The 23,280-nt window shown below is 45.7% G+C and overlaps 1 protein-coding gene across 1 annotated transcript in view; it reads left to right on the forward strand.

The window, feature by feature from the left end:
* LOC309832769 (translocon-associated protein subunit gamma-like) overlaps positions 1 to 22,974 on the forward strand; it is a gene marked incomplete at its 5' end in the record, with an annotated part of 60,839 nt that extends 37,865 nt beyond the window's left edge. Inside the window, 2 exons of the mRNA XM_082670740.1 lie at positions 22,131 to 22,406; positions 22,617 to 22,974. Of these exons, the coding sequence (XP_082526866.1) occupies positions 22,131 to 22,406; positions 22,617 to 22,961 (621 nt within the window). The 3' untranslated portion in view covers positions 22,962 to 22,974. The remainder of the gene's footprint in view (positions 1 to 22,130; positions 22,407 to 22,616) is intronic.
* Positions 22,975 to 23,280: the final 306 nt, after the last annotated feature.

Raw genomic sequence — 23,280 nt, forward strand, 5'->3', positions numbered from 1 at the left:
TGATGTCTGCTTCAGAGCAGCCCTAATCCATGCTTTTCCAGGTCTCTGGTTTCCCTCTTCTCTGCGCTGGGCGTTCCTTCCAATCACGCAGTGCCCAGCACAGAGTGACTGTTGTAAAGCCCCGCTGTGACCACTTCACCCCCATCTCAGAAGTATGTAAGGGCGCCCACCCCACTGACTGGGGCTGTGGTCTTCAAATCATGATCAGCAGGCCCCCTCGGGGGCTCCGGGTGTTCCCCTGTGGGTGAGCGAGGTTGTTTGCTGCATCTCATCCCCATTTCAACCATAGCAAACTCATTTTTATCTGTTTTGCATATATATTGGACTTCCATATACGCTTCCATTTGAGGACATGTTTCTATTCATTAAAATAAAAATGGTTCTGGGGACTTCCCTGGTGGTCCAGTGGGTAAGACTCTGCGCTCCCAATGCAGGGGGCGTGGGTTCGATCCCTGGTCGGAGAACTAGATCCCACGTGCCGCATGGCGCAACTAAGAAATCTGCATGACGCAACTAAGAGGTCTGCATGCCGCAACTAAAAGATCCGCATGCCACAAAGAAGACCCGGCACAGCCAAATAAAATAAATAAATAATAAATAAGTAAATATTTTAAAAAGTCATTCTGGAAACTACTGGCCACGAAATTAAATCCAAACTTCTTCACTCAGTATTTAATATTAGTGATGCTCCGGCTCAGAGATTGGCGAACATCGGCTCACAGGCCAAATCCAGTTGACCGCTAGGAATGGTTTTTTACATTTTTAAATGGTCACATTTTAAATGGTTCCATAAATACCAAAATATAGCTTCAGTTTGGCCTCTTGCTCTGCAGAGCTTAAATATTTACTATCTGGCTCTTTAAGAAAAAGTTTACTGATCCCTGATGCAGCACCAACTTTTCTTTCCATGCTTCACTCCCAGGACTTGAGCCCAGTTACCCTACAGAGTCTGACGCAGTACCTTGCTCATAAGGGAAGCTCATCACATATAAAGCTAGGGTGACTGCACGCCCACTTTGTTGTGCTGTTATAATTTTTCATATTAATAGAGCCCTTTTCACTCTCCTAAGTATCTTCTTTGGGCGGTAAATTATAGTCATTCTAAATATAACTGACAATCGAATGCAATGGAAGATAAAAAAAACCACCAGCAAATTTTGTGATGAGTAATATTATCTTTGATACTTAGGGCATCTCCTAAAGAGGTTCCAAATTCTGGGTGTTTGAGTTAATACCCAGAAATGACAAACGTTAGAAAAAAGAATGGCCTTAAATATAATTACTATGCTTCTGTTATGTATGTGATCGGTTTCTAGAACTAATGATTAGGCATCTTTGCTTGCCTAATTTTCTTAAAGGATTTAACCAACTTATCTGATTTTTAAAAGCAGCCTGAGCTGTGTCAACAGAAATCCATGTTGGGACACAAATGCAATTTCATGCTATGTATTGAGTATTTTTTAGAGAAAGGCTATACTTAGGGGATGGAGGATGGAATTGTCCTTTCATCAAATGTTCTAGGAAATGAACCACATTGCTACTTTTTGTGCCTGGAGCCCAGCATGGGTGTTTATCTGTAATGGGTCTAACTTTTAGAAGATACTGACTCCAAATGACCTGGATATTATTCAAATAAGTGCTCTTAAATTCCTTTAGTAACTAACCGACCATGAAGAATAACTCAATTTTGGACGAATGTAATTTTATCTATAAACAAGTGTGTACAGAAATCCTGAAGTGTAACGTGATTTAAAAACTTGAGGTGCGGGCTTCCCTGGTGGCACAGTAGTTGAGAGTCCGCCTGCCGATGCAGGGGACGCGGGTTCGTGCCCCGGTCCGGGAAGATCCCACATGCCGCGGAGCGGCTGGACCCGCGAGCCATGGCCGCTGAGCCTGCACGTCCGGAGCCTGTGCTCCGCAACGGGAGAGGCCACAACAGTGAGGGGCCCAAGTACCGCAAAAAAAAAAAAAAAAAAAAAAAAAAAAAGTTGAGGTGCAGAAGCAGGCCTTTTTTTAAAAAAAGATTATTTATTTATTTATATTTTTGGCTGCATCATGTCTTAGTTGCAACATGCGGGATATTTTGTTGTGGCACACAGGATCTTTTGTTGCAGCGCATGGGCTCTTCGTTGTGGTGCGCTGGTTTCTTTCTAGTTGCGGCACGCGGCTTTTCTCTAGTTGTGGCGTGCAGGCTCCAGGGCGTGTGGGCTCTGTAGTTGTGGTGCGTGGGCTCTGTAGTTTGAGGCACGCGGGCTCTAGTTGAAGTGCGTGAACTCAGTAGTTGTGGTGCAGGGGCTTAGTTGCCCCATGGCATGTGGGATCTTAGTTCCCTGACCAGGGATAGAACCCACATCCCCTGCATTGTAAGGCGGATTCTTTACCACTGGACCAACAGGGAAAGTCCCAGAAGCATACTTCTTAATGATCTCCCTGACATACTGTTTTGTAAAATTCCTTCAGTCAAGAATCATATTTAGGGAGCATGTATGCTTTTTCAGACACTGAACTAGATGCTGGGGATGGTGCAAAGGATAACCGCCCCCTCTTTCTCTGTCCTCCAGGGACCTAGTACAGAATTTAGAGTCAGTGCCCTGGCTGACATGGGCTCTGAAATCTTGAACAGGCTTATTGTTTACTGCTGTGATAAATGGCTTGAGGAAAAATAAGGCAGGGTTAAGAAATACAGGATGATGGCGATGGTGTTATTCATGCAGGGTGGTCTAGGAAGGTCTCTCTGGGGGATGACACCTGAGCAGACATGGGCAGGAAGTGAGTGCAGAAGGTCTTACCATCCTCATTCTTCATTCTTCGTTCATTGTGTTAACGTATCTGGTATATAAGGTCCTGAACTCCCTCGAAGAGCCTCAGATCTCCCCATATTAGAAGAGATGAGTTTTCTCTCAAGGCCCAAAAGAAAAGATTTCAAGAACTTCACGAGGTGTTTCAGCCCCGGTTAAATCTTTTGGTTTACTTATGCTGTATTTACAGACAAGGTCCTCTCCTTCGAGTAAGTGAGAAAGAGGGCTTTGAGGACAGCCTCTGGGGACAGGTGTGGCAAAAAGGTGACAGTAGATTCTGGAATGTAGAGCCCCCTGTATGTGATCCTGTTGAAATAAGGAAGCTGCTGTGACCAACAGCTCACATTGTTTGAGTCGTTGTCTTGGTGCCAGGCGTGGCTTATGACCCTTCTGTTGCATTAGTTCCGTGAGTCCTCCCAACATGCCAGAGATGGGGAGAGGCAGGCAGCTGAGCAGAGCCCAGTAGGGTTTAGAAGGCAGAGGTGATAGAAATGGGCCACTGGGCTGTAAACTTCAGGAGGGCAGAGACTATCTGTCTCGCTCGTTATAGTTTCCTCAGGAATTAGCACTGTGCTTGGATATTCTCGATGCACAATACATGTTTGTTGAATGAATAAATAGCACTAGCAAAAGCACAGAGGCAGGAAACTAGGCATGTGTGTCATATCCCATCTTTCTGGAGGCTGGAGTCTGGTCTCCCATCCTTGGTGGGGATATCAGAGTGGAGGAGGCATGACATCTCAGGTGAATGAGAGAGTGTGTGTGAGACACGGTGGGAAAGGGATGCTAGGATCTGGAGCGGAGACAAAGTGATAAGCACACGGTGTCTTTCTCCTGGGACACAGAAGGCTCTATTTTCCAGGCTCCCTTGGGCATAAGTTGGTACCCTGTGACAATTCTGACCAATAGAATAGTGGGAGCAACTTCGGGGCTGAGGCAGGTGGGAATGCATTTGCCTCCCCGAGTCCTCCCTTCAACTTGAAACAGTAACACTGGAGACCACATATCAAGATGACAGAACCACAGGATATAGCAGCCTGGATCTCTGAGTCATTGTATGGAAAAGAGGGCCATCTAACCAGGACCAGACTTTTTATGATGGACAAATAAATCTTTATTATATTAAGCCACTGAGATTTGGGGGTTTTATGATACTGTAGCATGTCGTATTCTATCCTGACTAATGCAGGACCAGATGGCCAGAGGCCTTGAATGTCAGGATAAGGGCTTTTTGCTCTTAAAGAGCAGTAAGTCCCATGTCTGTTGCCGCCCACATACTCAGCAGGCCTCCCACATACTTATCTTAGGTCCGTGGGTGTGGGGAAGCAGGAGAGCTCAAGCCTTCAATTGTAGGTGATTCAATGCCAGGAGAGCCTGGCTCTCTACATCCATTCTAAAGATGAGAACCAGGCAGATTCCTGCTGAGAAAAGCTTTCTTTTCTCTTCTCCTCTGCTGACCCAGTGGTCTTTGTGGCTGTCCAAGAATGTTAGTTGGGCACCTGAAGTGGTCCTAGCAAGAAGGCATGATCAGAGAGACAATAATATCAGGCTGGGCTGGATGTAAAATTTATTCTGGGATGTAGAGAGTAGCTCAAACTGCAGCGACTTGTGTGATTGCTGATAGAGAGGCATGCCTTACGGATCAACACACGAGGATGGATTAAAAAAATGGTTTTAATTTAATCTCCATTTTTTAAAAAAACAAGAGCATACTTTACATGAAACTATTCTGCACTTTGTTTTTCTGTTAATAGTCTTTTTTAAAAAAATTTTATTTTTGGCTGTGTTGGGTCTTTGTTGCTGTGTACTGGCTTTCTCTAGCTGCGGCGAGCGGGGGCTACTCTTCGTTGTGGTGCGTGGGCTTCTCATTGCAGTGGCTTCTCTTGTTGTGGAGCATGGGCTCTAGGCGCGCGGGCTTCAGGAGTTGTGGCACGCGGGCGCAGTAATTGTGGCATGCAGGCTTTAGAGTGCAGGCTCAGTAGTTGTGGCGCACGGGCTTAATTGCTCCGTGGCATGTGGGATCTTCCCAGATCAGGGCTTGAATCCATGTCCCCTGCATTGGCAGGCGGATTCTTAACCACTGCACCACCAGGGAAGCCCTTTTTATTAATATTCTTAACCTGTAATATATCATGGACCTCCTTCCACCTCATTCTCTCTTTTTTTTTTTTTTCGCGGTATGCGGGCCTCTCACTGCTGTGGCCTCTTCCGCTGCGGAGCACAGGCTCCGGACGCGCAGGTGCAGCGGCCATGGCTCACGGGCCCAGCCGCCCTGAGGCATGTGGGACCTTCCCGGACCGGGGCACGAACCCGTGTCCCCTGCATCGGCAGGCGGACTCCCAAACACTGCGCCACTAGGGAAGCCCCACATCGTTCTCTTTAATGGATGCTATTCTCTCACAGAATTGTGTACCGTCCTTTCTTAAGGCATTTTGCTATTGATGGACCATTTCTTCGTCTCTGATTTTCAGTGATACAAATAAGGCCACAACACACATCCTTGTACACATCCCCTAGAACACATCCAAACATTTCTGTAGTGAAATGTCTGGGTCAGAGGGTACAAGCCTTTTTCAATTTGATAGGAGCTACCAAATTGCTACCCTAAAGGGTTGTAATAATTTACACGCTGGAGACTGGTGATTTTTTTGATGGACTGATTCCCCCAAGAAGCTCCGGTTTGGAGCCTCCAGATCTTTGCAAAATGTGTCTGGCTCAAGTTGTTTTATTTAATCTGTGGCTCAGGTCCTTTGCAAGAAGCCAATCCAACCCGAAGGTACTCCCCTCCACAGAGCTCACATTTAAGCCCTGAAAAATGGGAGGACTTAATGCAGTCTCTATCAGATCTAAATCAGAACATTTTTCCCCTTCTGCCATTTTAAATTACCTCTCAGCTCAGCCCCAGACTGAGTAATTCAGAGTTAATGGGATATGAAAGTCACGGTCTGTGGCATGATTGCGGGTACCTAGCCAGAGGCAGGCAAGATTTATTCTCTTGGAACCCAACTGGGTTGAAAAGGGTGATAAATCATTAGGGCTATTGCGAGCTCCCCTTCTGCTGTGAGATTCATTCCCGTTTATCAGAGTAATCATCTTCCCCTCTGAGGCCAGAGGCAAACAGCCAAATCTGGAGCCCCACTATGTGGTAAGAGGGAGAGAGATCGTTCTGAAATCTCTTCTCCTAGCTTTGTTTGGGCTGGGGTGGCTGGGAGGCTTGTTACTTTCTAAGTGTAGTCCGGTGAAGAAACATCCATCTGTGTTCACCCGAGATACAGTCTGGGGTTTTGTGCCGGTGAACACTGCTAGCCTGAGGCTTTCTCGTCTACCTGGGGATATTGTGCGAAAGAGGATTTGGCATCCCATCCTGATTCGTGTTGTCCTATGTACTGAATCCAGGGACACCCTTCTCTTCAGCTTGGTCATCCCACTGTCCACCGTCTGGCGTTTGCATCCTCTTGCATTGTCTTTCTGCTGGTGTCTGGCAACCATCCTTTCTGATTACATCATGCTGGTTTGCGGTCTTTTGCTAGACTTTCCCTTGACTGATCCCGCTGCTGATCACAACATGATACAGAGCAGAAGTCAGAAACAGATTAATGTCAGTGGCATCCTAAAGGAGACACAGTGCTCACACAGACACACAGAATTACCTGAAATAGTAACTTCAAATGTCAAGTGCTAGCATTGACTGAACACTCACTCAGGCTTACACTAAACTGCCTTACAAGCGTTACCTCGTTTTAACCCTCAAATCATTGTGTGAAGTCAGCTGTAAAGATCGTTTTACAAATGAGGAAACTGAGGCATGGATGGGTCATTGTTGACTTGTCCAAGATCACAGACTAGTAAGTGGCAGTGCCTGGTAGACTACAGAGCTCGTGTTTGCTGTTTCCACGCCCATGTTTGCACAAACATTCATATACACAAATCCATATGCATACAGACATGCACATGCATAAACATTCAGATAAACACACACCCAAACACACATGCAGTCAGGGAGAATGTTTGGCAAAGAATCAGTGACTGAGGCTTATGACTGTTACTGAGAACAAGAGCCCGGATTCCTAGCCACCTTGGCCTTTTTTTTTTTTTTTTTTCACATCTTCATTGGAGTATAATTGCGTTACAATGGTGTGTTAGTTTCTGCTTTATAACAAAGTGAATCAGCTATACATATACGTATGTCCCCATATCTCCTCCCACTTGCGTCTCCCTCACACCCTCCCTATCCCACCCCTCTAGGTGGTCACAAAGCACCGAGCTGGTCTCCCTGTGCTATGCGGCTGCTTCCCACTAGCTATCTATTTTACGTTTGGTAGTGTATATATGTCCGTGCCACTCTCTCACATCGTCCCACCTTACCCTTCCCCCTCCCCGTATCCTCAAGTCCATTCTCTAGTAGGTCTGTGTCTTTATTCCTGTCTTATCCCTAGGTTCTTCATGACATTTTTTTTTCTTAAATTCCATATATATGTGTTAGCATACGGTATTTGTCTTTCTCTTTCTGACTTCACTCGGTATGACAGACTCTAGGTCCATCCACCTCATTACAAATAGCTCAATTTCATTTCTTTTTATGGCTGAGTAATATTCCATTGTATATATGTGCCACATCTTCTTTATCCATTCATCCAATGATGGGCACTTAGGTTGTTTCCATCTCCGGGCTATTGTAAATAGAGCTGCAGTGAATATTTTGGTACATGACTCCTTTTGAATTATGGTTTTCTCAGGGTATATGCCCAGTAGTGGGATTGCTGGGTCATATGGTAGTTCTATTTATAGTTTTTTAAGGAACCTCCATACTGTTGTCCATAGGGGCTGTACCAATTCACATTCTCACCAGCAGTGCAAGAGTGTTCCCTTTTCTCCACACCCTCTCCAGCATTTATTGTTTCTGAATTTTTTTGATGATGGCCATTCTGACTGGTGTGAGATGGTATCTCATTGTAGTTTTGATTTGCATTTCTCTAATGATTAATGATGTTGAGCATTCTTTCATGTGTTTGTTGGCAGCCTGTATATCTTCTTTGGAGAAACGTCTATTTAGGTCTTCTACCCACTTTTGGATTGGGTTGTTTGTTTTTTTGTTATTGAGCTGCATGAGCTGCTTGTAAATTTTGGAGATTAATCCTTTGTCAGTTGCTTCATTTGCAAAAATTTTCTCCCATTCTGAGGGTTGTCTTTTCATCTTGTTTATGGTTTCCTTTGCTGTGTAAAAGCTTTGAAGTTTCATTAGGTCCCATTTGTTTATTTTTATTTCCATTTTTCTAGGAGGTGGGTCAAAAAGGATCTTGCTGTAATTTATGTCATAGAGTGTTCTGCCTATATTTTCCTCTAAGAGTTTGATAGTTTCTGGCCTTACATTTAGGTCTTTAATCCATTTTGAGCTTGTTTTTGTGTATGGTGTTAGGGAGTGATCTAATCTCATACCTTTACATGTACCTGTCCAGTTTTCCCAGCACCACTTATTGAAGAGGCTGTCTTTTCTCCACTGTACATTCCTGCCTCCTTTATCAAAGATAAGGTGACCATATGTGCGTGGGTTTATCTCTGGGCTTTCTATCCTGTTCCATTGATCTATCTTTCTGTTTTTGTGCTAGTGCAATACTGTCTTGATTACTGTAGCTTTGTAGTATAGTCTGAAGTCAGGGAGCCTGATTTCTCCAGCTCCATTTTTTGTTCTCAAGATTGCGTTGGCTATTCGGGGTCTTTTGTGTTTCCATACAAATTGTGAACTTTTTTGTTCTAGTTCTGTGAAAAATGCCAGTGGTAGTTTAATAGGGATTGCATTGAATCTGTAGATTGCTTTGGTAGTAGAGTCATTTTCACAGTGTTGATTCTTCCAATCTAAGAACATGGTATATCTCTCCATCTATTTGTATCATCTTTAATTTCTTTCATCAGTGTCTTATAATTATCTGCATACAGGTCTTTTGTCTCCTTAGGTGGGTTTATTCCTAGATATTTTATTCTTTTTGTTGCAGTGGTAAATGGGAGTGTTTTCTTGATTTCACTTTCTGATTTTTCATCATTAGTGTATAGGAATGCCAGAGATTTCTGTGCATTAATTTTGTATCCTGCTACTTTACCAAATTCATTGATTAGCTCTAGTAGTTTTCTGGTAGCATCTTTAGGGTTCTCTATGTATAGTATCATGTCATCTGCAAACAGTGACAGCTTTGCTTCTTCTTTTCCGATTTGGATTCCTTTTATTTCCTTTTCTTCTCTGATTGCTGTGGCTAAAACTTCCAAAACTATGTTGAATAAGAGTGGTGAGAGTGGGCAACCTTGTCTTCTTCCTGATCTTAGTGGAACTGCTTTCAGTTTTTCACCATTGAGGATGATGTTGGCTGTGGGTTTGTCATATATGGCCTTTATTATGTTGAAGAAAGTTCCCTCTATGCCTACTTTCTGGAGGGTTTTTATCATAAATTGGTGTTGAATTTTATCGAAAGCTTTCTCTGCATCTATTGAGATGACCATATGTTTTTTCTCCTTCAATTTGTTAATATGGTGTATCACATTGATTGATTTGCGTATATTGAAGAATCCTTGCATTCCTGGAATAAACCCCACTTGATCACAGTGTATGATCCTTTTAATGTGCTGTTGGATTCTGTTTGCTAGTATTTTGTTGAGGATTTTTGCATCTATGTTCATCAGTGATATTGGCCTGTAGTTTTCTTTCTTTGTGACATCCTTGTCTTGTTTTGGTATCAGGGTGATGGTGGCCTCGTAGAATGAGTTTGGGAGTGTTCCTCCCTCTGCTATATTTTGGAAGAGTTTGAGAAGGATAGGTGTTAGCTCTTTTCTAAATGTTTGATAGAATTCGCCTGTGAAGCCATCTGGTCCTGGGCTTTTGTTTGTTGGAAGATTTTTAATCACAGTTTCAATTTCATTATCTGTGATTGGTCTGTTCATATTTTCTATTTCTTCCTGATTCAGTCTTGGCAGGTTGTACATTTCTAAGAATTTGTCCATTTCTTCCAGGTTGTCCATTTTATTGGCATATAGTTGCTTGTAGTAATCTCTCATGATCCTTTGTATTTCTGCAGTGTCTGTTGTTACTTCTCCTTTTTCCTTTCTAATTCTATTGATTTGAGTCTTCTCCCTTTTTTTCTTGATGAGTCTGGCTAATGGTTTATCAATCTTGTTTATCTTCTCAAAGAACCAGCTTTTAGTTTTATTGATCTTTGCTATCGTTTCCTTCATTTCTTTTTCATTTATTTCTGATGTGATCTTTATGATGTCTTTCCTTGTGCTAACTTCGGGGTTTTTTTTATTCTTCTTTCTCTAATTGCTTTAGGTGCAAGGTTAGGTTGTTTATTCAAGATGTTTCCTGTTTCTTAAGGTAGGATTGTATTGCTATAAACTTCCCTCTTAGAACTGCTTTTGCTGCATCCCATAGGTTTTGGGTCATCATGTCTCCATTGTTTCTAGGTATTTTTTGATTTGCTCTTTGATTTCTTCAGTGATCACTTCGTTATTAAGTGTGTGTTATTTAGCCTCCATGTGTTTGTATTTTTTACAGATTTTTTCCTGTAATTGATATCTAGTCTCACAGAGTTGTGGTCAGAAAAGATACTTGATACAATTTCAATTTTCTTAAATTTACCAAGGCTTGATTTGTGACCCAAGATGTGATCTATCCTGGAGAATGTTCGATGAGCACTAGAGAAAAATGTGTATTCTGTTGTTTTTGGATGGAATGTCCTATAAATATCAACTAATTCCTTCTTGTTTAATGTATCATTTAAAGCTTGTGTTTCCTTATTTATTTTCATTTTGGATGATCTGTCCATTGGTGAAAGTGGGGTGTTAAAGTCCCCTACTATGATTGTGTTACTGTCGATTTCCCCTTTTATGGCTCTTAGTATTTGCCTTATGTATTGGGGTGCTCCTATGTTGGGTGCATAAGTATTTACAATTGTTATATCTTCTTCTTGGATTAATCCCTTGATCATTATGTAGTGTCCTTCTTTGTCTCTTCTAATAGTCTTTATTTTAAAGCCTGTTTTGTCTGATATGAGAATTGCTACTCCAGCTTTCTTTTGGTTTCCATTTGCATGGAATATCTTTTTCTATCCCCTCACTTTCAATCTGTATGTGTCTCTAGGTCTGAAGTGGGTCTCTTGTAGACAGCATATATATGGGTCTTGTTTTTGTATTCATTCAGCCAGTCTGCGTCTTTTGGTGGGAGCATTTAATCCATTTACATTTAAGGTAATTATTGATATGTATGTTCCTATTACCATTTTCTTAATTGTTTTGGGTGTGTTATTATAGGTCTTTTCCTTCTCTTGTGTTTCTTGCCTAGAGAAGATCCTTTAGCATTTGTTGTATAGCTGGTTTGGTGGTGCTGAACTCTCTCAGCTTTTGCTTTTATGTAAAGGTTTTAATTTCTCCATCAAATCTGAATGAGATCCTTGCTGGGTAGAGTAATCTTGGTTGTAGGTTTTTCTCCTTCATCACTTTAAATATGTCCTGCCACTCCCTTCTTGTTTGCAGAGTTTCTGCTGAAAGATCAGCTGTTAACCTTATGGGGATTCCCTTGTGTGTTGTTTTTCCCTTGCTGCTTTTAATATGTTTTCTTTGTATTTAATTTTTGCCAGTTTGATTAATATGTGTCTTGGTGTGTTTCTCCTTGGATTTATCCTGTATGGGACTCTCTGTGCTTCCTGGACTTGATTAACTATTTCCTTTCCCATATTACAGAAGTTTTCAACTATAATCTCTTCAAATATTTTCTTAGTCCCTTTCTTTTTCTCTTCTTCTCTGGAACCCCTATAATTCGAATGTTGGTGCGTTTAATGTTGTCCCAGAGGTCTCTGAGACTGTCCTCAGTTCTTTTCATTCTTTTTTCTTTATTCTGCTCTGCAGTAGTTATTTCCACTATTTTATCTTCCAGGTCACTTATCCATTCTTCCGCCTCAGTTATTCTGCTATTGATCCCTTCTAGAGTATTTTTTATTTCATTTATTGTGTTGTTCATCATTGTTTGTTTCATCTTTAGTTCTTCTAGGTCCTTGTTAAATGTTTCTTGCATTTTGTCTATTCTGTTTCCAAGATTTTGGATCATCTTTACTATCATTATCCTGAATTCTTTTTCAGGTAGACTGCCTATTTCCTCTTCATTTGTTAGGTCTGGTGGATTTTTATCTTGCTCCTTCATCTGCTGTGTGTTTTTCTGTCTTCTCATTTTGCTTATCTTATTGTGTTTAGGGTCTCCTTTTTGCAGGCTGCAGGTTCATAGTTACCATTGTTTTTGGTGTCTGTCCCCAGTGGCTAAAGTTGGTTCACTGGTTTGTGTAGGCTTCCTGGTGGAGGGGACTAGTGCTTGTGTTCTGGTGGATGAGGCTGGATCTTGTCTTTCTGATGGGCAAGTCCACGTCTGGTGGTGTATTTTGGGGTGTCTGTGGACTTATTATGATTTTAGGCAGCCTCTCTGCTATGGGTGGGGTTGTGTTCCTGTCTTGCTAGTTGTTTGCCATAGGGTGTCCAGCACTGTAGCTTGCTGGTCGTTGAGTGAAGCTGGGTGCTGGTGTTGAGATGGAGATTGCTGGGAGATTTTCGCTGTTTGATATTACGTGGAGCTTGGAGGTCTCTTGTGGACCTCCTGAGGTTGGCTCTCCCACCTCAGAGGTGCAGCACTGACTTCTGGCTGCAGCACCAAGAGCCTTTCATCCACATGGCTCAGAATAAAAGGGAGAAAAAGTAGAAAGAAAGAAAGAGGATGAAAGAAAATAAAGTAAGGTAAAATAAAATAATTAAAATTAAAAAAAACAACGGACAGATAGAACCCTAGGACAAATGGTGAAAGCAAAGCTATACAGACGAAAACCTCACACAGAAGCATACACATACACACTCACAAAAGGAGGAAAAGGGGATAAAATCATAAATCTTGCTCTCAAAGTCCACCTCCTCAATTTAGGATTATTCGTTGTCTATTCATGTATTCCACAGATGCAGGGTACATCAAGTTGATTGTGGAGCTTTAATCCGCTGCTCCTGAGACTGCTGGGAGAGATTTCCCCTTCTCTTCTTTGTTCTCACAGCTTCCAGGGGCTCAACTTTGGATTTGGCCCCGCCTCTGCATGTAGGTCACCGGAGGGCGAATGTTCTTCACTCAGACAGGACGGTGTTAAAGGAGCAGCTGCTTTGGGGGCTCTGGCTCACTCAGGCCGGGGTGGGGGGGGGAGGGAGGGGCACAGAGTGCGGGGCGAGCCTGCGGCGGCAGAGGCCACCGTGACGTTGCACCTGCCTCAGGCGCGCCGTGCGTTCTTCTGGGGACGTTGACCCTGGATCCCGTGACCCTGGCAGTGGCGGGCTGCACAGGCTCCCCGGAAGGGGGGTGTGGAGAGTGACCTGTGCTTGCACACAGGCTTCTTGGTGGCGGCAGCAGCAGCCTTAGCGTCTCCTGCCCGTCTCTGGGGTCCGCGCTTTTAGCCGCGGCTCGCGCCAGTCTCTGGAGCTCCTTTAAGCAGCGCTCTTAATCCCCTCTCCTCGCGCACCAGGAAACAAAGAGGGAAGAAAAAGTCTCTTGCTTCTTCGGCAGGTCCAGACTTTTCCAGGACTCCCTCCCGGCTAGCCGTGGCGCACTAACCCCCTTCAGGCTGTGTTCACGCCGTCAGTCCTCTCCCTGCGCTCCGACCGAAGCCGAGACTCAGCTTGCAGCCCCACCCGCCCCGGCGGGCGAGCAGACAAGCCTCTCGGGCTGGTGAGTGCCGGTTGGCCCTGATCCTCTGTGCAGGAATCTCTCCGCTTTGCCTTCTGCACCTCTGTGGCTGCGCTCTCCTCCGCGGCTCCGAAGCTTCCCTCCTGCCACCCCCCAGTCTCCACCTGCGAAGGGGCTTCCTAGTGTGTGGAAACCTTTCCTCCTTTACAGCTCCTTCCCACTGGTGCAGGTCCCGTCCCTATCCTTTTGTCTCTGTTTATTCTTTTTTCTTTTGCCCAACCCAGGTACGTGGGGGGGTTTCTTGCCTTTTGGGAGGTCTGAGGTCTTCTGCCAGCATTCAGTAGGTGTTCTGTAGGAGTTGTTCCACGTGTAGATGTATTTCTCATGTATCTGTGGGGAGGAAGGTGATCTCCGCGTCTTACTCTTCCGCCACCTTCCCCCTCTCTCCCGATACCTTGTCCTTGAATGAAGCCTCCTCACATGGCTTACTATAAAAAGTTAAATAGAAAAAAAAAAGGCATTGCTAGACTTGTTTGAATTTGGGATGTTACCTGGGGAAGGCTGGTGGTGGTATCTGCTGAGGCCACTCAGAATAAGCGTGACATGGTGTCTGGACGTGGGTCATACAGACTTGGGACCTGTTTGCTTCAATGTGAGGAGCAGGGCCGTCCCTCAGGCGGACTCACAGTAACTGAGGTTAGGATGCTGAACTATGACCCTGGTGTTAAAAACCGTTATAGGAGTTTTCTGTCTGGGGCCAGATTTACAGGAGAATGTACTGGAGAAGTCTGCTCTCAGTCTAGGGAAGAAGTCCTTGATGTTTGAGGGCGCCAGGCTGAGATGTGTCCATCGTACAGTAGGCTTGGTCTTGCTGGTGGGACTGGAAGTCCTTGCAAGGCTCCCTCTTCCAATCCACACCTGCTTCTTTTGCAACCTTAACATGTCTGATTCGATTATAGCTTGGACCCTCAGGTCCCGGAGGCATCTTGTTCTGCTCACGTGTGTTTTCTCAGTTCTTCTGATCCAGTTCCTATTAATTTTCTAGATTCGAGTCACACAAGGAGATCTTGAGGGACGCTTTGTTCTATAATCCCCAAGTGCTGAACACAGTCGCTGTAGGAGATGCTGTTGATGTCCCTCACATGTCCCATCAGCCAGCCCTGGAGGTCGCCTGTAGACCGTTTCCATGTAGTCCAAAGGCTGCCAGCAAATTCTCTGCCATGATATTCCTGGCTAAGGGAATATGTTTAGCCCTCAAACAGGGCAGGATGGCAGTGCTGAGGAATTAGTGCTCTGCGAGCAGTGCTGGACCAATGAGAGTGTAAAGATGCCAGCTCCCTTGCTCCTTGGTGAAGCAGCTCTGATGCGTACACCACGGTCCCCTGGAGGGTCCCCAGTTGCCCACAGAGGTAACCTACACCCTTTACCAGCCGCCTCCCTTTCTCACTCTTCTCCACTCCCTCCTGGCGCTTCCTGAGATCGCCTCCCAAATAAACTACTTACACCCAAATCTTTGTCTCAGGCTCTAAGGGAACCCAGGCTACAGAGCCACCTTCAGTCTTTCCCCTGGAACAGTTTCCATTGTTCTCTTGCTTATCATGTGACCCAGCCTCACCTTCCTCTTATCTGAGGCCCCTTTTAACGACCTTTCAAAAGCACTCAATCCCAGAGTTAAGAGCACAAGCATTGAAGTCAGACAGATGTGAGGTGGAATCCTGGCTAGGTCACTTATTGATGATGTGACCCTGAGCAAATTACTCTCTGGACCTCGTGAATCTTTTAAACAACGCAGATAAGGATTATAACTTTCAGAGCTGTCAGGAAGAATCAATGGGATAATGTATGCAAAGAGCTCAGTGCAGCACTTGGCAATTAGTAGGTGCTCAATAATGTCTGACAGGCCTTCCTCTCCCTCTGAACAGAGGCTGGTTTCTTTCAGCCATTGGTGCCGGAAGATCTTGCTCCTCCTGACTGAAGGCTGATACTCAAGCCATGGCTGAGCCCTGTGTGGGGTTGGAGCAGTCAGGAAGGGCACTGGTGATAGGGCAGGCCCGCCAAGCACATTCACCGACCATGCTTCTCTCTTCCTTTTTAAAAAGAATTAATTAATTAATTAATTTTTGGCTGCTTTGGGTCTTCGTTGCTGCATGCGGGCTTTCTCTAGTTGCGGCGAGCAGGGGCTACTCTTCGTTGCGGTGCGCGGGCTTCTCATTGCGGTGGCTTCTCTTGCTGCGGAGCACGGGCTCTAGCCTCATGGGCTTCGGTAGTTGTGGTCCACGGGCTTAGTTGCTCCGCGGCACGTGGGATCTTCCCAGACCAGGGCGGCTTGATCTTCTGATTGGGGCCAGTTACTCTTTCCCAAAGAGGCCCTACCTTTTCTTAGATCTGCACTTTTGCTTGCCCAGTTCCATTTAGCTGGAATGCTTTTTCCTTCCCCATCCTCATCTGTCGAAATCCCACTTAAACTCTCATAGTGTGTATAAATTAAGAAGCACACCAGATTCATGTAGAGAGCTTCTTCAAAGTACACATATCTAGGAATTGCCCCCAGAAACTGATTCAGTACATCTGCCATGGAGTGTGGGCCTGCATATTTTGAAAAAACTTCTCAGTTTTGATGATAAACATACCCCTAAGGAAGAACCACTGGTATCATCCATAGAGCCCAAGTGATGGAGTCAAACAGACTCAACTGCCTTGTGACACTGGGCAATCTGCTGAGCTTCTCTGAGCCTCAATTTTCTCATCTGTAAAATGGGGACAATAATAATGCTTATCCCATAGAGTCACTAGGAGGATGAAACAAGAGACTAGAGGTGGTGTTTAGGAAAAATTATATCTATATTCAAACATCTCTGATCCCCCACCCAGAAGCAGTCACTTCCTCCCATTTTCCCATCTTGCTGTCTGTACCTCTATTACAGCACTTAGCACAGCGGTCCTTCTATTAAAGTCTCGCAGTGTGTGAGTCACTCCCCACTCCCACGCAGAACACGAGCCACTGAGGGCTGGGGACACACAGGGATTGTGTATTATCTGCCGTGTGCTCCTACGGTACCTGGCATGGTGTCTTGCATGGAGCCCATGCTCAATAAATTTTTGTTGATTTGAATATAAAACCATAAGAAACTAATGTATATGGTTATGTTAGGTACCTGCATAATGTGTTTTTGAACAGGCTTTTGATTAGTCTTAATGTACAGAAAACTGTTTCCTACTGACAGTGCATTTGGAAATTGCCAGGAGGGCAATAAGTATGCACATAAAATCGAGCTTTGCTCAGACCTGGACAGAATCTCTTTGGTTCCTGGGACTTCTGTTTGCCAGGCACCCACAGGGGCTGGGGCTGTCCCTGGGCTGCCTCCTTTTTTTTTTTAATTTTAATTAATTTATTTATTTTTAATTTATTTATCCTTGGCTGTGTTGTGTCTTCGTTGCTGCACGCGGGCTTTCTCCAGTTGCGGCGAGCAGGGGCTACTCTTCTTTACGGTGCGTGGGCTTCTCATTGCGGTGGCTTCTCTTGTTGCGGAGCACGGGCTCTAGGTGTGCAGGCTTCAGTAGTTGTGGCACGTGGGCTCAGCAGTGGTGGCACACGGGCTCAGCAGTTGTGGCTCTCAGGCTCTAGAGCAGAGGCTCAGTAGTTGTGGCACATGGGCTTAGTTGCTCCGTGGCATGTGGGATCTTCCCGGACCAGGGCTCAAACCCGTGTCCCCTGCATTGGCAGGCGGATTCTTAACCACTGTGCCACTGGGGAAGCCCGCCAATTGATTTTTGACAAGGGTATGAGGTGCATCAATGGAGAAGAAAATCATCTTTAACAAATGATGCTGAGACAGCTGATGTGCACATGCAAGAGAATGAGGTTGGACCACAAGCTCACACCATAGGAAAAAAATAACTCCAAATGGGTCAGTGACCTAAATTTAAGAACTGTGGGGAGAGGAGAATGGAGAAGAAACCATTTAATGTGTAAGGGGTTTCACTCTGGAGTGATGGGAGTGTTCTGGGACTAGGTAGAGGTGATGGTTGCACAACATTGTGAATGTTCTAAATGCCACTGAATTGTCCACTTTAAAATGGTTAATTTTATGTTACGTGAATTTTACCTCACTAAATTATTAAAAAACAACCAAACAGAAAATGCAGTGTGTGATTTGTGATCAGGTGTAAAAGGGACCCTCATACGTTGGAGCTGATTTCAACCTTGAGCTCCTCACTTCCAGAACTTTGGTCACATGACCCAAGAAAGAACCAGGAAACCAGGCAGCACACGGGGGGTAACTGGCACCAGAAAACTAGGTCGCACAATGACCTTGACTTTAGCCTGCTGTTTTCTGCTATAAAGTTACTATACATTTACTTTTGGAAAAAAAAAAAAAAAAAAAAAGAATGCTCATGCGTCCTGTGTTTTTGCCCATGCCCTGGCCATGGTGAATCTTTTAAAAGCGTTAAAAAGGAGGTGGGGGGCTTCCCTGGTGGCGCAGTGGTTGGGAGTCCGCCTGCCGATACAGGGGACACGGGTTCGTGTCCCGGTCCGGGAAGATCCCACATGCCGCGGAGCGGCTGGGCCCGTGAGCCATGGCCGCTGAGCCTGCACATCCGGAGCCTGTGCTCCGCAACGGGGGAGGCCAGAACAGTAAGAGGCCCGCTTAAAAAAAAAAAAAAAAAAAAAAAAAAGAAGAAGGTGGGGTAGGAGGGAACCATTAAGCCACCTGGGCAGCAGTATTCTAGGCAAAGGAACCAGAGCATGTGCAAAGGCCCTGAGGCAGGGGTGTGTTTGGTGTGTTGGAGGTACCAAAGAGAGGCCATGGTGGTTGCAGCAGAGTGAAAGAGAGGGCGGGATCATGGTGGCCTGATTGAGCAGGGCCTCATGGGCCACAGTGAAGACCAGCATTTTCTTAGTGAAAAGGAAAGCGAGCCAAGGGTTGGAGCTGTAGAGTGACTTGATGTGACTTCATAATCTCAGTTCATTTTTAACAGGACCTCTGTGATGGAGAATAGAAAGTAGATGATTATACAAGTGACTGATTAATTACAAGTGTGATAAGAGCTAGGAAGGAGAGTCCAGGTGCTTTGGGAATGCAAAACAGGAGACCCTGGGAGTTCGGAGATGACTCTAAGTAGATATGGTGCTGATAATACTCCCTGCAGGGGATGCTTTGGGAGTCTTCCTCCAGTGGGGCATCTGAAGCATTCCGCTGGCTGTGAGTCTGAAGAGGGCTCACTGTGCTTATCCAGCCTCATGGGAGGAGGAGAGGGTGGGAGTCAGGCTGGCGAGCCTCAGGACACTGCAGGATCTGCCTACCTCACCGTCTTTCCTAAGATGTGTCAGGCACTCGAGGCCCCTGATGGCTCTAATTGAAATCCTCTCTGTCCCTGAGATGTCAGGTGAGACAGCTCCTGTCCCTAAATGAAGCCCTGGCTGGAAGTTTGACAGCCCCAGCTGGGAGGCGATCCTGCTGCTTAATCACCCAAGGACAGACAGAACTGGTCACACCCTCCATGGCATCTTGCATCTTCTGGCCTGGCCTGTGCATCCAGGAGACTCAGTGGTCACAGACCTTACAGATGAAACTTGTGTCTGATAACTGTCCCCCAAGCACCTCTGTATCAGTCGGGGTCAGCGGGAAGCAGACACATACTCCAACTAGGTTAACTCAAAGTGGGATTAATAAAAGGGCTATTTACAGCTGTGTGGACAAGGTGTAGGGAAATCATAAGGGGTAGACCATTACCTGGGGCTAGTAACAGTGCTCCTTTCCCCAGGTCCAAAGGGAAGGGGCAGGAGGAAGTACCAGATACTGGAGGTGGGTGGAGGGAGTCATGGAGAGACAGCCGGGGATCAGAAGCTGGGTCCCTTGGCTGAGAGACACAGCCAGACCTAGGCAAGTTTGCAGAGAGGCAGCTGGGGAGAATCAGTACCCTGAATGCACTCTCCTTCCTTCCTCTGATCCCCTGCCAGGACTCCATTCTGGTCAAGCCTGACCAGAGGACAAGGGAGCCTGTTGATGTGGTCCATACAGGTAGAGGAAGGATGGTGAGTGGAGCTGGAGGAAAAATGAGAGATGGCCATGTTCCTCTGGGGTAGTCCTGCCCTGGGCACAGGGTCCAGAAATAGATCAGACACAGTCCTTGTCTCCAAGGACCTCTCAGTGACATGAGAGTGGGGCCAAAGTGACATCCAGTAGGGTTAGTGCTGGGATAGAGGGATGAACAAATTGCACAGGCTTTCTGGTTGTGTGGACCATTAAACTGGGGAGGGGTAAAGGGAGGGATGCTTGACTGCTCTCCCAAGTACACCCACAGTGGCATGTTTACAACATTCTTTAAGATGATGGGAGGATGTGAGAGTTTTCAGGCTACACGGATAACAGCAACAGCACAGCCTCACAAGCTTCTTGTGGAGATTAAATAAGATCCTGCGTGGATATAAAGCAGAAACTAACACACCATTGTAAAGCAATTATACCCCAATAAAGATGTTAAAAAAAAAAAAAAAAAAGATCCTGCATGGAAACTGCCTAGCACGGTACTTGGCATGTTGCAGGGGAACTGCAAACGATAGCCCCATCACCATCTTTGACCTCTCGGCCTCCTCAGGGTGGTCCGGTCAGCTCAACCAAGTTAACAGCAAGGTAGGGGAGCCTCTGAAATCTCGGCCCAGTGACTCTCTGATTTGTGTGGCTACCGTTTGTTTTCTAAATGAATTCTTTTTTTATTCTCCTTTATTTATTTTTTAAAATATTTTATTTATTTATTTGGTTGCATCGGGTCTTAGCTGTGGCACATGTGCTCCTTAGTTGTGACAGGCGGGCTCCTTAGTTATGGCATGCGAACTCTTAGTTGCGGCAGTGGGATCTACTTCCCTGACCAGGGATTGATCCTGGGCCCCCTGCATTGGGAGCGTGAGATCTTAACCACTGCACCACCAGGGAAACCCCTGTGTGACTACCATTTGTCTATTTAGTGCTTGCTCTGTACCACACACTGTGCTAAACGCTTTACAAGTATTATCACAACTTCTATTGGGGGGGGATATGTGGATAATATTATTTATTCATTTTTCTTCCTCTGGTGCCTCTTGTGATGGTTTAAAACTGTGCCTGCAAATTCTTTGACGCTCTTCCCATTGAGAGGTGGGGGTCTCTGTCCCCTGCCCTTGAATCTGGGCTGTTCTTAGTAACTTATTTGTAACCAGTACAATGCAGTGGAATTGATGCTGCTTAACTTTGGAGGATAAGTCAGAGAAAGCCATGCAGCTTCCACCTGGTCTCTTGGAACATGTAGCTGGGGGAAGCCAGGCATCACATGAGGAATCCAACTACCCTGAGACGTCCATGCTGGGGAGGCCACGTGTGGGCACTTTGGTCCAGCCCAGATGACTACCAGCATTGTGTGCCAGCCATGTGAGGGAGCCGTCCTGGATGTCCAGCCCGGCTGAGCCTTCACATGACGGCAGCCTCAGCTGCCACCTGACTACAACCCCTGGAGAGAGTCCAGCTAAGCCCTCCCCAAACTCCTGACCAGTAAAGTCACAAGTGAAATAAAATGGCTGGTGTGGGCCGCTAAGTTTTAAAATAAAGTTTTATACACTGCTGGTAACTGGAACACCTCCCCACTCTTTCCGTTCCCCAGACTGACTTTATACCTGGCCATGTGGCTGATTTTGGCTCTTGGGATGTGAGTGGATCCCAACCAAAAGTTTGAAATGTACTCAAGTGATTTGGCCAGCCCTCTTCCACTCCTGTGACGGCTCACGGAAAGCTCACGCCCCAGGTACCTGCTTCCTTTCATCCTAAAATGAAAAAGACCTGAACTCAAGCTACAGCCTGAAGCAGAGCTGCCCCAGATGACCTACAGTGCTGTGAGTGAGAAATAAATGCTTGTCGAGGTAAACCACTGAGATTCGGGTGTTGTTTGTGAGCCCGGATCATCACAGCAATAGCTGACTAAGATAAGATTGGTGATGATGCTGTTATTCCCTTTCCCAGATGGTAAAACAAAGCATAAACGGATTAAATGAACTGCTCAGGGCATAGCTAGAAAGGAAGAGTCTGCAATTGTAACTCTCTTTTAACCATTGTCTCTGCAAAGTCACATACACAAATATGTAATGAACGGACCCAAATGTGTCTCCAGCATCTCCGCTCAGTCCCTGCCTGGGCATCTGTGGTAACTTCAGTTCCTGGAGCAGCTGAGGACACTATAGGTGAATAAATAGCCACGGAAAACCTGTTTTCCAGCGTCTAAAGCCTCAACCGTGAAACCTCAGCTGGATAGCCTGTTATCCTTCCCGGAGCACAGAAGAGGTGGCCAAGTGCTTGGAAATATCTAAAAGCTCTGCCGCAGCCTAAACGCATAAGGAAAGCAGGCAGAAGTCTCCTTCATTCTTCCTCCTCTGGTCTCAGAGGTGGGGAATTTTTAAAAGCGTTATGAATTTATACACATTTTGATGCATTCAGAGTTGGGGTAAAATCTGTTTGTGTCCGTGGCTGTGTTTGGCTGTGTGTGTGTGTGTGTGTGTGTGTGTGTGTGTGTGTGTGTGTGTGTGTGTGTGTGTGTGTGTGTTGCATCACAAAAGAACAATTGGGAGAAAGTGGCTAAAGGGGGGTTGTTAGCAGATACGGTGGCCACAGGGGTGATGTCAGAGGCCTCTGCCCGGCTCGGCGCCTGACTCGGCCCTCCCGTCTCGTGGCTGCGGTTCCACCGTGGCTCCCAAAGGCGGCTCCAAGCAGCAGTCCGAGGAGGACCTGCTCCTGCAGGATTTCAGCCACGACCTCTTGGCCAAGTCCTTGGTGCACTTCTTCGGGAGCGCCTTCATCGTGTCTGCCATCCCCGTCTGGTTACGTTGGCGAATATGGCACGTGGATCTTACTCAGTCTGCTGTTCTGTATAGCGTGGTGACCCTAGTAAGCACTTACTTGGTAGCCTTTGTTTTTTTTTTTTTTTTTGCGGTACGCGGGCCTCAGCGTTGTGGCCTCTCCCGGTGCGGAGCAGAGGCTCCAGACGCGCAGGCTCAGCGGCCATGGCTCACGGGCCCAGCCGCTCCGCGGCATGTGGGATCTTCCTGGACCGGGGCACGAACCCGTGTCCCCTGCATCGGCAGGCGGACTCTCAACCACCGCGCCAACTTGGTAGCCTTTGTATCCAAAACCGTGAAATTTGTTCTCAAGCACAAAGTAGCACAGAAGAGGGAGGATGCTGTTTCCAAAGAAGTGACTCAAAAACTTTCTGAAGCTGGTAATGGAAAGATGTCTCGGAAGGAAAAAGATGAAAGAGTCTTGTGGAAGAAGAATGAAGCTGCTGTTTATGAAGCCACAACATTTTCCATCTTCTATAATAATAACACCCTATTTCTGGTCTTGGTCATTGTTGTTTCCTTCTTTATATTGAAGAACTTCAACCCCACAGTGAACTACATTTTGTCCATAAGTGCTTCCTCGGGCCTCATCGCCCTCCTGTCTTCTGGCTCCAAGTAGACCACGTCAGCTTCTCCCCCGGCTGCCCTGGCTTTGTATCTATGGGTGGCCTGTGGTATGTGGAAAAGTAGCAGGGTGGTCAGGGTGGAAGACACACAAGCTGTTTTTATAAGTCAGGAGTTTGAGGGTTTGAAAAACCCAACAAAATGTAATTCAGTATTTGTTTATTGGCTCTTTTTTTTTGTTGACAGATTATTGGAATTAAATGAATTGAAAGGGGGAAAAAAACAAAAAAGAAAGTGGCTGAAGAGAATGGGCGTTGGAGTCAGTCAGTCCTGGATTTAAATAGGACACCCTCCATTGTGTGACCTTGGACAAG

Source organism: Grampus griseus (genome assembly GCF_964374135.1).
Source record: "Grampus griseus genome assembly, chromosome: 14".
Taxonomy (NCBI): domain Eukaryota; kingdom Metazoa; phylum Chordata; class Mammalia; order Artiodactyla; family Delphinidae; genus Grampus; species Grampus griseus.